The following is a 12,204-nucleotide window of genomic DNA, read 5'->3' as shown; positions in this document are numbered from 1 at the left end:
TTTGGAATTGGATGCCTTGCTGCAAAAAATATGCAGCCATGACATTAAACTCGTTACCATTATCACTCCGAACGACTTTGACTGTTTTGGAGAATTGAGTTTGAACCATGGCTAAGAAATTCATGAACATGGATGTGACTTCAGTTTTATCGAGAAGTAAATAAACCCAGACAGACCTGGATTTATCATCCACAATGGTTAGGAAATATTTAGCCCCACAAGAAGAAGGAGTACGGTACGGACCCCAAAGGTCACAATGTATTAATTGAAAAATGTCTGCAGCAATATTATCACTTAAATCAAAACTAGTACGAGTTTGTTTGGCAAGGTGGCACACATCACACACCGAGCTATTATTAAAATTAATAGGACGAGCTAAAGAAATAAATTTAACTGCTTTATCACCCGGATGACCAAGCCGACGGTGCCCACAGGTCGTATGACTCCCCTATTCCCACCGAATTGACCGAGCAAGAGTTGGCCTCCGGATCAAGCAAATACAGTCCATCCCGTAGCTCACCTGCTCCAATCATCATCCTCGAGGAACGGTCCTGAATAACGCAAGAAGTATTAGCAAATTGCAAAATATAATCATTGTCATTTGTTAATTGAGACACAGAAATTAAATTGCATTGGAAACGTGGGACAAGCAAAACCCGACGAAGTGTGATCATGCCATTTATACATACAGTGTCCATTTGAGATGCCATTAGACGCTGACCATTAGGTAACCCCACGGCCCGAGGAGGGATGTCAACCGTTTCGATAAACAATGAAATATCGCCTGTGACATGGTTAGACGCACCGGTATCGATTATCCAGGAAATATGCTTACCAGAGAGCCGGTCCGAGGAAGCAAGAGAAGCGGTGGTATGAACTATGTTGGCATGAACCACTGGTGGAGTGTCGGAAGTAGTAGCAGTAGAACTCGGCCCACCCTTGCGACGCCGTAATTCAGCCAAGGTACGGGGCCTGCTTCCCCACCAATCAGGAAATTTATTTAGCCTTATAAAACAAGACTTGACATCATGACCAAAAATTTCACAGTGAGTACAATAGTGAGTACGACGTTCGGCTTTTTCTTTTTCACGGAGAGCCTTCCATTCGGCCGGAGTTCGAGACACTCCAGAAGCACCCGAGACAGTAAAGGCCATGACATTAGAGGCGTCATTAGATGTCGACCCGTCATTCTGGAGAAGACGTTCGGCTTGAAGAGCGGCATGATACCCGCGGTTCAAGGTGGGTAAGGGATGCTGTTGAAACTGTTGAGCACGGAGATTACCATACAAAGAACGGTCTAAGCCCATAAAAAACTGATGTAATCTTTCATTGTCAAGACGTTGGATAGCCTGAGACGATATATCGCACTGGCATCGTCCACATTTGCAAGCGAAAGGAGGTTCATGAACAGTCAGAGCATCCCACAAGGTTTTCAATTTGCCATAATATTCGGTAACGGACATACCTTTAAGTTGGCGACAATTACCGAGTTCGGTTTTGAGAGAGTGAATGGATGTGCCGTCCACGACCGCATAACGTTCTTCCAGGTCCTTCCACATAGAAGCCACCTCTTCGACATATGGTACACTTTCGAGTACCGATGAGTCAATCGTGTGACGGAGCCACTGAACAAGAGTGCAATTTACCACTTCCCATTGTGCTAGCAGATTTGAGTCAGTCGGTTTTTTGATTGAACCGTCACAAAAACCAAATTTGCGTCGAGATTTGAGAGACATCCGCATCGAACGACTCCAGTCTTCATAATTGGAACTGGTTAGCATAACGTTCGATATTTTGATGCCAGGGACATCATTCGATCCAAGGTAATATGGAGATAAAGGGTTAATTTTGAATGTTGGTTGAGTAGACTTGTTGGCGTCGTCACCCGCCATGGAAGACGATTAGGGTTAAAAGAGAAAAAAATTAGGTTTTTTGTGTTTTCTGGCTCGATACCATGTTGAATATAGAGTATACGAGTGATTGAGAGAATGAAGTTGTATCTTATTTATTTAGTAGTAGGATATATATAAGAATACAATGACCTAATTCTAGGAATAAGATCAAGTCAAATCATATCCTTAGCTAATTTGTTACTATAACAGACGGAGCATAATATGCTCCTATAATCATGCCTAATACGGATGGTGTGGGTGTTACAGCGGCTTCATGAGATGGAGCGTGGAAGGTTCCTGGCTATGATGTGGGCCATGTGGACTATACAAAATCAACGACTTTTTGAAGACTCTCCTCCTCCTGCGGATGGTGTATGTTCGGGTTTGGTGAGAATGGTGGCTGACTACCAAAATTATGCGGACCGTGTCTTTAATAAGCCGAGAATGGTGACGGAGGTAGGGGTAGTACGTGGATTCCGCCTTTGAACGGGTTTATTAAAATAAATGCTGATGCCCATTTGGCGGGGAATGGAATGGTGGGTCTGGGGGTGGTGGCAAGGGACGAGGTGGGTCGTGTGATTTGGATGGGGTGTAGGAGGGTAGTGGCGGAATGGGATGTGGATGTGGTGGAAGCACGAGCGGCTTTGTTTGGTCTGACGGTAGTAACCCAGTTGGGTCACCCGAATATCTGTCTTGAAAGTGATGCACTAACCTTGGTCATGGCTGTGAAAAACAATATTGCGGCGAGGACACCTTTCGAGCTTTGTGTGGAGGACCTACGATTTAGTTTAAACTCTTTTAATTTTAATCATGTTAAACGTGGGGTAATACGGTGGCACATTGTATTGCGAGGATGAGCGATTTCGATGGAGATAGCTTTGTTCTTGTATCTGATTTCTCGCAAGTTGTTATCTCTCTTGCAGAGATTGATCTAATATAACACCCTCCATGTTTCCTTTCAAAAAAAAAAGGTTGGTACAAAATTAGCAGCAGCATCAAGAAATAATAAAGCATACTCCCTCCATTCAATTCCACTTTACATATATTCCTTTTTCGTCCATTCAACTCCACTTTACATGTTTCCCTTTTAGGCCAAGATAATGACCATTCTATCCTTATTCACACTCCATATTTACAAAAAATGTCATTCATACCCCACACTAATCCACCATAAAACCCCACCTTTATATATTTTTTAACATTTTTAACCCCACCATTATTTTTCCCTATGTACTTTTTATAGTTTTTTAATCCGCTCCTTAATACCCGTGCAAAAAGCAAACATGCGACGTGGAGTTAAACGGAGGGAGTAGTTTTTATCAATAGAAATAGCAAAGGAAAAAAAAACATGAAAAAATAATACATAACTATACCCTTAATCAAAATATCAAACCAAAATTTCAAATTGGCTGAAAATAAAATTGGAGTAATATAAATGTAATTTAACATATACTCATACTAGTTTTAAACCCGTGTAAAATTACACGGGTATGTATTTGGGCCAGTATTAATGTTTTTGGATGTATATTTGTTTTTGCATTTCTATTGTACTTATCTAGTTGGTCTAAATCTACGATCTACATAATTTATGTTTAAATTTGTTACAAACACGTGTTCACATACACTGATTTATAAGGAAATAACGTAATCTACTATTGTAAATAAAAATTGCATACATAAAAAAACTTTACATCCGGATAAAAGAAATATAAAATCTAATATAATCAACTTTAACATATGCAAGTTACTCTAAAAATTGAAAAATTTCATGATACACTATACAGATCTGAGAGGATTATTTTTTCTAAAAAGAACATATTTTAAAATTTTTCGACTGTTAACTTATCGTGGTGTTATTAGTAAAAAAATTTTAAAAAAAAAATTATTAAAAAACTTTTAATCACTTGTAAATTAAATTAAAATTTATTTGTTTTTTTACAGTAAAAAAAATTAAAATTTGTTTTAAATTCTAGTTGAAGACTAAATTAACTCGGTTTCCTATTATTGTCACCTACCATTTTCGGTGTGTGCGGCTGATAGTTAAGTTGCCGAGTTTTATATTCCAAATAAATACTCCGTCATAATTGATTTTTTAAACAAAAAAATTTGTACCATGTAGTTTTAAAAAATTATGTTGTGATGTTGTTGCCGCATGGTACAATAATATTAACCAAAATACATTAATTATACTCCAAGTAAATACTCCGTCAAGATTTATTTTTTAAACAAAAAATATTGTACCATGTAGTTTTGAAAAATTATGTATGTAATTCATTTGCGTTTTATGTTCGATCCCGTATGTAAATGTAATTCCTTCTTGAAATTATGTAATTTTATTATTATGTAATTTTGTTTTAAAAATTATGTAATTCAATTTCATTTACTCGCATTTGTAATTCATTCTGCGTATATGTTATTAATTTTATTTACACGGAATGTATAAAATTATTTCATAATATTAATTCATAGGATTTTTTCATAATATTATTTCATAGAATTTGTTGTAAGACGGAATTTATCGCATGTTTGAAAAGACGGAAATTTGAAGAAATAAATACATTGTACACTCACGGGTCCCGCCATAACATGAATTTCCAAAAAAAAAAAACTTGCATTAATGACGTGACGCGCTGAGGATTGAGTATTGTCTTTTGTATTAATATAGATAAGATTGCATTTAAACTATTTGACAAATCTACTTATCGTTTAATGTTACCTAAAAATATCGCGTTTAAACCGTTTGACAAGTCTAGTTATCGATCAACGTCGATCACCAAGACATTTGTGTGATTGTAAGAAGAATACAAAATCTGATATATGATCACAACGTACTTGGTAGTAGAGTGTGGTGCACAAAGACGCGCCTTTGATTTGAACCAATAATTAAGATGATGGACCGACCGATGATCATGAGACATAATTCAAGTCCTAGTTGGCTACTACTAACACCAAATAATCCAAATTCACTACACTACACAACACATTCTCCACTAGCCTAGCAAAATGACAATGCCTATAAATGTGAGATGTTATCATATGCAACTACTTCATCTTGTACACTACTTCTACCTACACATACATGATATTTCCTCTTCTATAAATTGTAAAGTTTTTATTTATTTTAGAAATAAATAAACATGGACTCCCATAATATCAAAACCATGGAAATTGAAAACGAGAAGAAGTTAATCAAGTATAATGGTTGGAAAGCCATGCCTTGTGTTATAGGTACTCTATTTTTCACTTTCTTTTTAATGGTAGTTGTTGCATTTTTGTAAAATTAAATGGTAGTTGTTGCATTTTTGTAAAATTTAATGTTATCTTTATTTACTACAGTAACTGAAATGAGTCTTAAGATTTGATACTTTAACTTTTTGCGATAAAATCAATCTAATGGGTATTGGAGTTCTGATTCCAAAAGGGTGTATTACTGTATTGGGTTTCAACTTGATTCGTAACATTCAGACTTTTTGTATTATCAGAAAATATAAAGTTTCGATCGGAATGAGTCTTAATACCATTCTCTCACATATATAACGGGCTACATACAGTTTTATCTCATATCTGAGCCGAATGTTACCTAGTTCATCAATACCACCAATGACACCTTATCATTAAATGAGATGGATGCATGGAAATTAAAATTGCTAATGAATGTACATATGCATTGACATACATACAGGAAATGAGACATTTGAGAAATTGGGGACAATAGGAACATCAAGCAACCTATTAGTGTATCTAACAACAGTGTTCAACATGAAGAGTATGGAAGCAACAAATGTGCTTAACATCTTCAATGGATCTGCCAATTTTGGAACTTTACTCGGTGCTTTCCTATGTGATACCTATTTTGGACGTTACAAGACCTTGGCCGTTGCTAGTATCTCTTCTTTCTTGGTAATAATAATTCATCTTAATTATTCTTTTTATTATTACTTCTATTGGATAATATTAATGATGATGTTTCATGAAAATTTTCAATGTAATTAGACCTATGACATATGACATATCTACGTCTAATTATGAAGATGTCAATCTTTCTAATGTATTGTATGCTCTTAAGATATACGTTAACCATCTATATATATAAAGTAAGATTTTCAAAATAAATCTGACTAGTTTGGTAAAAATATGCCGACACTTTCAAATTTTCACAAGAGAATTTTCTTTCTAGTCCGTCTCATTGAAAACGGCCGTTATCAATCACAAGCTGAAGACGGATAGTGGCTCTCTCATAAAATGCAAGTGGGAGGGAAAGTGGGGGTATAATCTTCCCCCAACTTGCACTATCCATTTCCATTTTGTGAGAGGGACGTCTTAAGCTTGTGACGGATAGTGTCCGTCTTCAATGAGAATTTGTGTTTTCTTTATATGGGTACTTAACGGGTGCTTTCATAAAACGATCTTGCCATGAATATCATTTCTTGGATGATAAAGTTATAAGAGGTGGTACTTATCACCTGAATTCAAACCCATTAGCATCAAAATCACCTTTATGGACTCCCTTTACACCCAAAAAAAAAAAAAAAGATTTTGCCATGACTATCATTTCTTAATAACTTTACTAGTTTAGATCCCGCGCATAAATGCGCGGTATTTATAGAGTTTGTACTTTTATATTACTTAATAATGCTAAATTAACACCTCGCTAATTTTTCATATTTCATGTCATTATATTTTGATATGAGAAAAAAAATTGAACTGTAAAATTGTTCAAGAAAACCGAGTAAAATTGAACTGCAAAATAATAATGGTATCTAATTAATTGTTCATTTTCTCGTTACTATATATTTTTTCGAGAAAAAAAAATTAAAACTGAAAATTAGTCAAAGAGAATTGAGTAACGTGCTGAAATGTATTTTTTAAAAATTATTTTTTATACACAAAGCTAATGATTCCAATTTATTAATTCTCTTATTTGTTTTTGTCATGTAAGTAATCAAAACGATTTATAATTTTGTTTATACATAGTATGAGTCAAGTCATTCTCAAATAATAGCATCAATAAAAGATTTAATAGTTTATAGCTTTATATTATTTATATTTTAATTAAAATATTATAGTTTAGTGTTTAGTGAAAATTATAAAATTTGATGAAAAAGTTAATATTAAATGAAAAAAATTATATAATGAAATACATTATAATTATTAATTACCTTATTTAGTAAATACAATTAAATTATCAATAGTTTCCTTATTTATAAAGATGCTTTTTGGAGGGAAAATTTTGGAGTTCACCTATTCATTTAGTAAATAGGGGATTGTCTAATCCAATAATTACTTTCTCAAATACTTTGTTGTCCTTTGATTTTGGCACAAAAACCAAGAAAAGATGAGGAATCAATTATAAGATGACAAGTAAATCAATTGAGTGTGAATGATCAAATTACTCATCAAATGCAATCCTTAAATAGAAAAGACAACAATTGACTGAGACACCAAAAATAGAAAAGGACAACAATTGACTGGGACGGAGGGAGTATACAATTACTTCAGTTTATCGTTGTCAAAAAAAAATATACAATTACTATAGAGTACGAATCTCGTTACTAGTAAGATTATTCCTTAGTAACTTTATGAACTAAACTAGCTAATATATGCAAAATCGAGTTATTAATGAGTGCAATAATTTAATTTACTTTTACTGGTAATTTCAGGGAATGTTACTCCTAACATTTACAGCAGTAATACCAGGATTACATCCACCTCACTGTACACCAGGGGAAAATTGCATAGGACCAACATCAGGACAATTAGCATTCCTTCTAGGAGGATTAGTATTCTTAATCATAGGTGCTGGAGGGATTAGGCCATGTAACTTAGCCTTCGGGGCGGATCAATTCGACCCTGAAACCGAATCCGGTAAACGGGGCATAAGCAGTTTCTTCAACTGGTACTACTTCACCCTTACGTTCGCAGTCATGGTATCGGTCACGTTCGTGGTTTACATTCAGAGTAATATTAGTTGGGGCATTGGGCTAGCGATACCGGCCTTGTTCATGTTTCTTTCATGTGCCTTGTTCTTTATGGGCACCAAATTGTATGTGATGATAAAGCCTCAAGGTAGTCCATTAGTAGGCGTGGCGCAAGTTATAGTGGCCGCCTTTAAGAAAAGGCATCTAGAGTTGCCTGAAAAGCCGGCTCTCTCGTTGTTTGATTATGTGCCTGAAAATAATCAGTCTATTGTCATCCCCAAGCTTCCTTACTCTAATCAATTCAGGTATTGCTTCCTTAGTATTTTTATTTCACATTTTAAGCGTGTTTTTTGGGCCGGGTATGGGTCAGTTTGGTTACTTATACACGTGATTCGGGTTGGGTTATTTCGGGTTTTAGTCGATGTTAATTAAGGTTATTCCTTTGATGCGATTATAGATATTGTGTAATTTCAAATAACGCATTAGCCCATGGACACTTACATCAACCGGTAAGGGGTTGTTCTAACTTAAACAAATTTTTCGAGGACAAGTCCTCAGAATGTAGTATTAGATCCTCGTTCGTGTCAGTGGCAATAGTCAGACTAGGCTAGTGTGTTAAAATCCGAAAATCCGGCAAAAGCAACCCAATCCGAAAAGGCTGACCCAAGACCCGAAATTGGCCTGAGCTACATCGGCCGAATGTGACCCAAAAACTCGATTTGAACCGACCCGACCCGAACATGGCCAGAGTTTGCTTGACCAATAACTGACCCGACCCGAAAATAACCCGACCGGAAACCACCCAACCCGAAAATGACCCGACAAAACATAACTCTAATTGAACCGAAATGACTTGAAACGACATCTTCTCTCTTATTCATTGACCCGAAAATGACCCGACCCGCTTGACCCGAAACCCGAATGACCCGACCTGCCCGAATTAACCCGAAAGGCCCGACCCGAACCCGACCAAATTGACCTGTTTGCCAGGTGGTCCTACGTGGCTTAAATCCGGATAAAAGTCGTCATTTTGGGGGTACTATGTCCATGTCATTCGGGTCTTAGGTCATACTGGACTCGGAAATGATGTTTAAAATGGTATTGTTTCTTAGATTCCTGGAGAAAGCAGCAATTGTAACCGAGGAAGACGGCATAAACCCGGATGGGTCACCAACTGATCCATGGAAACTTTGCTCAATACAACAAGTGGAACAATTAAAATGCTTAATAAGAGTATTTCCTATTTGGATATCTGGCATAATTTACAGTGTCTCGACGACCACAATGAATAATTATACAGTGTTCCAAGCCCTTCAAGCCGACAGAAGCCTTGGACGAAACTTCAAAATCCCGGCCGCTTCATACGCTATTTTCACAATGATCACAATCACAATATGGATCCCATTATATGACAGAATCCTCGTACCAAAACTCCGAAAAATTACAGGAAAAGAAGATGGTATTACAGTCCTGCAAAAACTAGGAGTAGGGATTGTAATTCTAATCTTTAGCTTAGTAACATGTGGGTTTTTCGAGCACACGAGAAGGGAATTTTCTGAAACTAGGCCTACGTTAGGGATTGACCCTCAAAGAGGCGCGATTTCATCGCTGTCAGCGATGTGGTTGGTATTCCCACTCTCGTTGTCAGGGTTATCAGAAGCGTTTACAATGATCGCTTTAGTCGAGTTTTATTATAAGCAGTTTCCTGAGAATATGAGGAGTATTGGTGCAGCATTTGTGTTCTGTGGGATGGCAATGTCAAACTACTTGAGTAGTTTGCTGCAATCGGTTGTTGATCAGATGAGTAACGGGTCGAAAAACGGAACATGGTTAACACAGGATTTGAATAAGGGAAGGTTGGATTACTTCTATTACCTTATGGCTGTATTAGAAGTGATTAATTTAGGGTATTTTCTTGTGTGTTCTAATTGGTATAGGTATAGAGGGACTGGTGATAGTTCTTCTGGTGAAAATGTTGAAGAAATTAAATCAGAAATTGCACTTGTTTGATTTAATAAATTTACAAGTTAATTTTGTAAGATAGTAGTAAATCAAAGGATAAATGTAAAGATTTTACTGTCACAACTCTCAAATTTTACTTACAAAGTTGTTTTTTTGTAATCACAAATCAAGAACAAAATGAATGTATATAACCATTGTTGTTACATTACGGGCATTATATTTCGACATAAGTTGTATTTTGTTTATATCTTCCTACAAAACATAATTTGTAATAAAATATGTATATATAATAACAAAAATTGTACTCGAAGAAAAAAAGAAAGGGATAATAATAGGGTGCTAACTCGTGATTCCGAGATTTAAAGTATTATATTTCGTATTTTAACCATGAATCTAAAGTCGATAATAACTTTAAAATAATTTTTAAGGATATGTAGCCCACTCAACAAAAGCATATTGGAAAAATGGACCTCTTTTCATTTCTCAGTAGTCGGTGAAAGTTGCAACACATGGCCACATGGGTATGGGACTTGCCCTTGTTAGTTACAGACTTGGTATTAGGGATAGATTATGTACACGCACTAGGCTTATATTGGACCGAAGTCATCTACAAAGGAGACGTCAAAAGATAACATAATTGTACTACCACTCAAGGGCCCATAAAGATAAGGCCTTGTCATGTTCAGTGTTCTACTATGTACCTATGTAGCTTTTGCCTTGAATATTATCATACATACTCTTTGTCTCAAAGAAAGGTAAATTACTAATTAAAACACCGAAAAAAAAAGTATAAATTAATCAGGACAGAGGGAGTAATAACTTAAGCCTTAGATTTTGTAATAACAACCTATGATTAGACCTCGCAAAACTTAACCTAGCCGACCCGATTTTTCAGGGATAAGGACCGGTAAATCTTGACCCCCAATCCGAAATGACACGTTATTTTAGGGTCAAAACCTGACCTGACCGTTCAATCCGATGGATCAAAGATAAATCAAGAATATCCTTGTTAGCCTGATGGGTAACACTTTGTAACAAGTTGAAAACTGGCCAAATGTCAACGAAGATGAAATGTAACCATTGTTAAATCAAATGTGACCATTGTTTGAACTTTGAATACCTATTTTAAATATTTTAAATAAAAAATAATAATTTAAAAAATAATTTTTACGTAAATTTTATATTATTTAATAATAAATTAGTTTATTAAAATAATTCTTATTTCTATAAATCCCTTGAACTTACTAGTCAACAACCCTCCTATTGTCATTGTTACTGTCTAGCTCTACCGGCCTGGAAAAATATCATCTCCATTATCTTGCATTCTCCATTACCTGCTATTACCTTTAAATTGATAAGATTTTGTTTTAGAATGATCTAACGGTCAAGTATTTTGATGAAGTAAAGAGGGGATAATAATTTTATATTGGTGTATTAAAAAATAACAAAAGATAATAAAGAAAAAAAGTAATGGATCATCATTAACAGTTGGACTAACCCAAAAACGTGCTAAATTGATAGCGACATTTTGTTTGTTGTATGTAACAAAAACCTTATATTATTCTATATCTAGCACTCTAGCAGTAATTGAAATATATACGTCTCATAATTGCGTACATCTAACTTCAACCATCCACTGTCCATGTATTTCCATTCTAAAAGATAAAGGTGTGCTACACTAGTTGCATGCTTTGATTTTTCAATATCAGGATTCAGGAACAAAGGTTAATGATTGAAACATTTATGGCTAATAGTTCACAACAGTTTATCCGTCGAATAGACAAAGTGTAATACAATTATACAATGACGTGAGCTAATATTAGATTTGTTAAATAGGTCGGGTTTGAGTCAGATTAACAAAATTGGCTTAATATGTACTCTCTGCTACATATCTGGTGAACTCCAACCTTGGTATTTGTTGGTTTTGAGAAAAGCTACTTTTGTATTTGTGGTACAATATTTGTGCAAATACAACTTATTGTATGATCATGTTACGTTCAAAAAAATCAAGATCGAAGAATTTCTTTTTTATTTTATTTTTTTGACAAAATAAATCCACACTTAATCGCATTATAATAGAAGGGATGAGGAATTCGAACTTGACAGCTGTTGTTACAATACCTTCGTTTTAACCACTAGACTATGATATCTTCTATAGGACGAAAATTTGATGCGGACAAGTGTGCAACGATGAAGTATGAACCGTTGAGAGGAAAAGTAGAGCTCATCCTTTGTTGCCACTAACCTAAGAGTACAATTATATCGTTGAAAGTCAACTATCAGGTCAAGTGGGTATAGTAGCCCATTTTTTTTTCTCCATTGACCCATCATATTATCCATCCAATACAAGATTTCTAAATAGGAGCATAGTTTTTGTCTTCATGGTGAACATGGCCTTAGGGCTTACACCATCCACATTGGCCATCAATTTG

At 35.3% G+C, this 12,204-nt stretch overlaps 1 protein-coding gene across 1 annotated transcript; it reads left to right on the top strand.

Moving 5' to 3' along the window:
* The first annotated feature begins 4,933 nt into the window (after positions 1-4,933).
* Positions 4,934-9,986, top strand: LOC141653198 (protein NRT1/ PTR FAMILY 2.11-like). Its single transcript, XM_074460879.1, has 4 exons — positions 4,934-5,120; positions 5,575-5,792; positions 7,553-8,115; positions 8,923-9,986. The coding sequence occupies exons 1-4, from the start codon at positions 5,030-5,032 to the stop codon at positions 9,818-9,820; spliced, it is 1,770 nt and encodes a 589-aa protein (XP_074316980.1). The 5' UTR covers positions 4,934-5,029; the 3' UTR covers positions 9,821-9,986.
* The last annotated feature ends 2,218 nt before the right edge of the window (positions 9,987-12,204 follow it).

This window comes from Silene latifolia, chromosome 4 (assembly GCF_048544455.1).
Source record: "Silene latifolia isolate original U9 population chromosome 4, ASM4854445v1, whole genome shotgun sequence".
Lineage (NCBI taxonomy): Eukaryota > Viridiplantae > Streptophyta > Magnoliopsida > Caryophyllales > Caryophyllaceae > Silene > Silene latifolia.
This window is presented reverse-complemented; position numbering and strand designations above follow the sequence as displayed.

What these genes read in the sequence shown, in the direction of transcription:
- LOC141653198 (XM_074460879.1), top strand. Translation starts at nt 5,030, where the DNA reads ATGGACTCCCATAATATCAAAACCATGGAAATTGAAAACGAGAAGAAG. An exon ending in CTAGTATCTCTTCTTTCTTG is followed by an intron (nt 5,793 to 7,552) that starts GTAATAATAATT and finishes TGGTAATTTCAG; the next exon opens with GGAATGTTACTCCTAACATT. An exon ending in CCTTACTCTAATCAATTCAG is followed by an intron (nt 8,116 to 8,922) that starts GTATTGCTTCCT and finishes ATTGTTTCTTAG; the next exon opens with ATTCCTGGAGAAAGCAGCAA.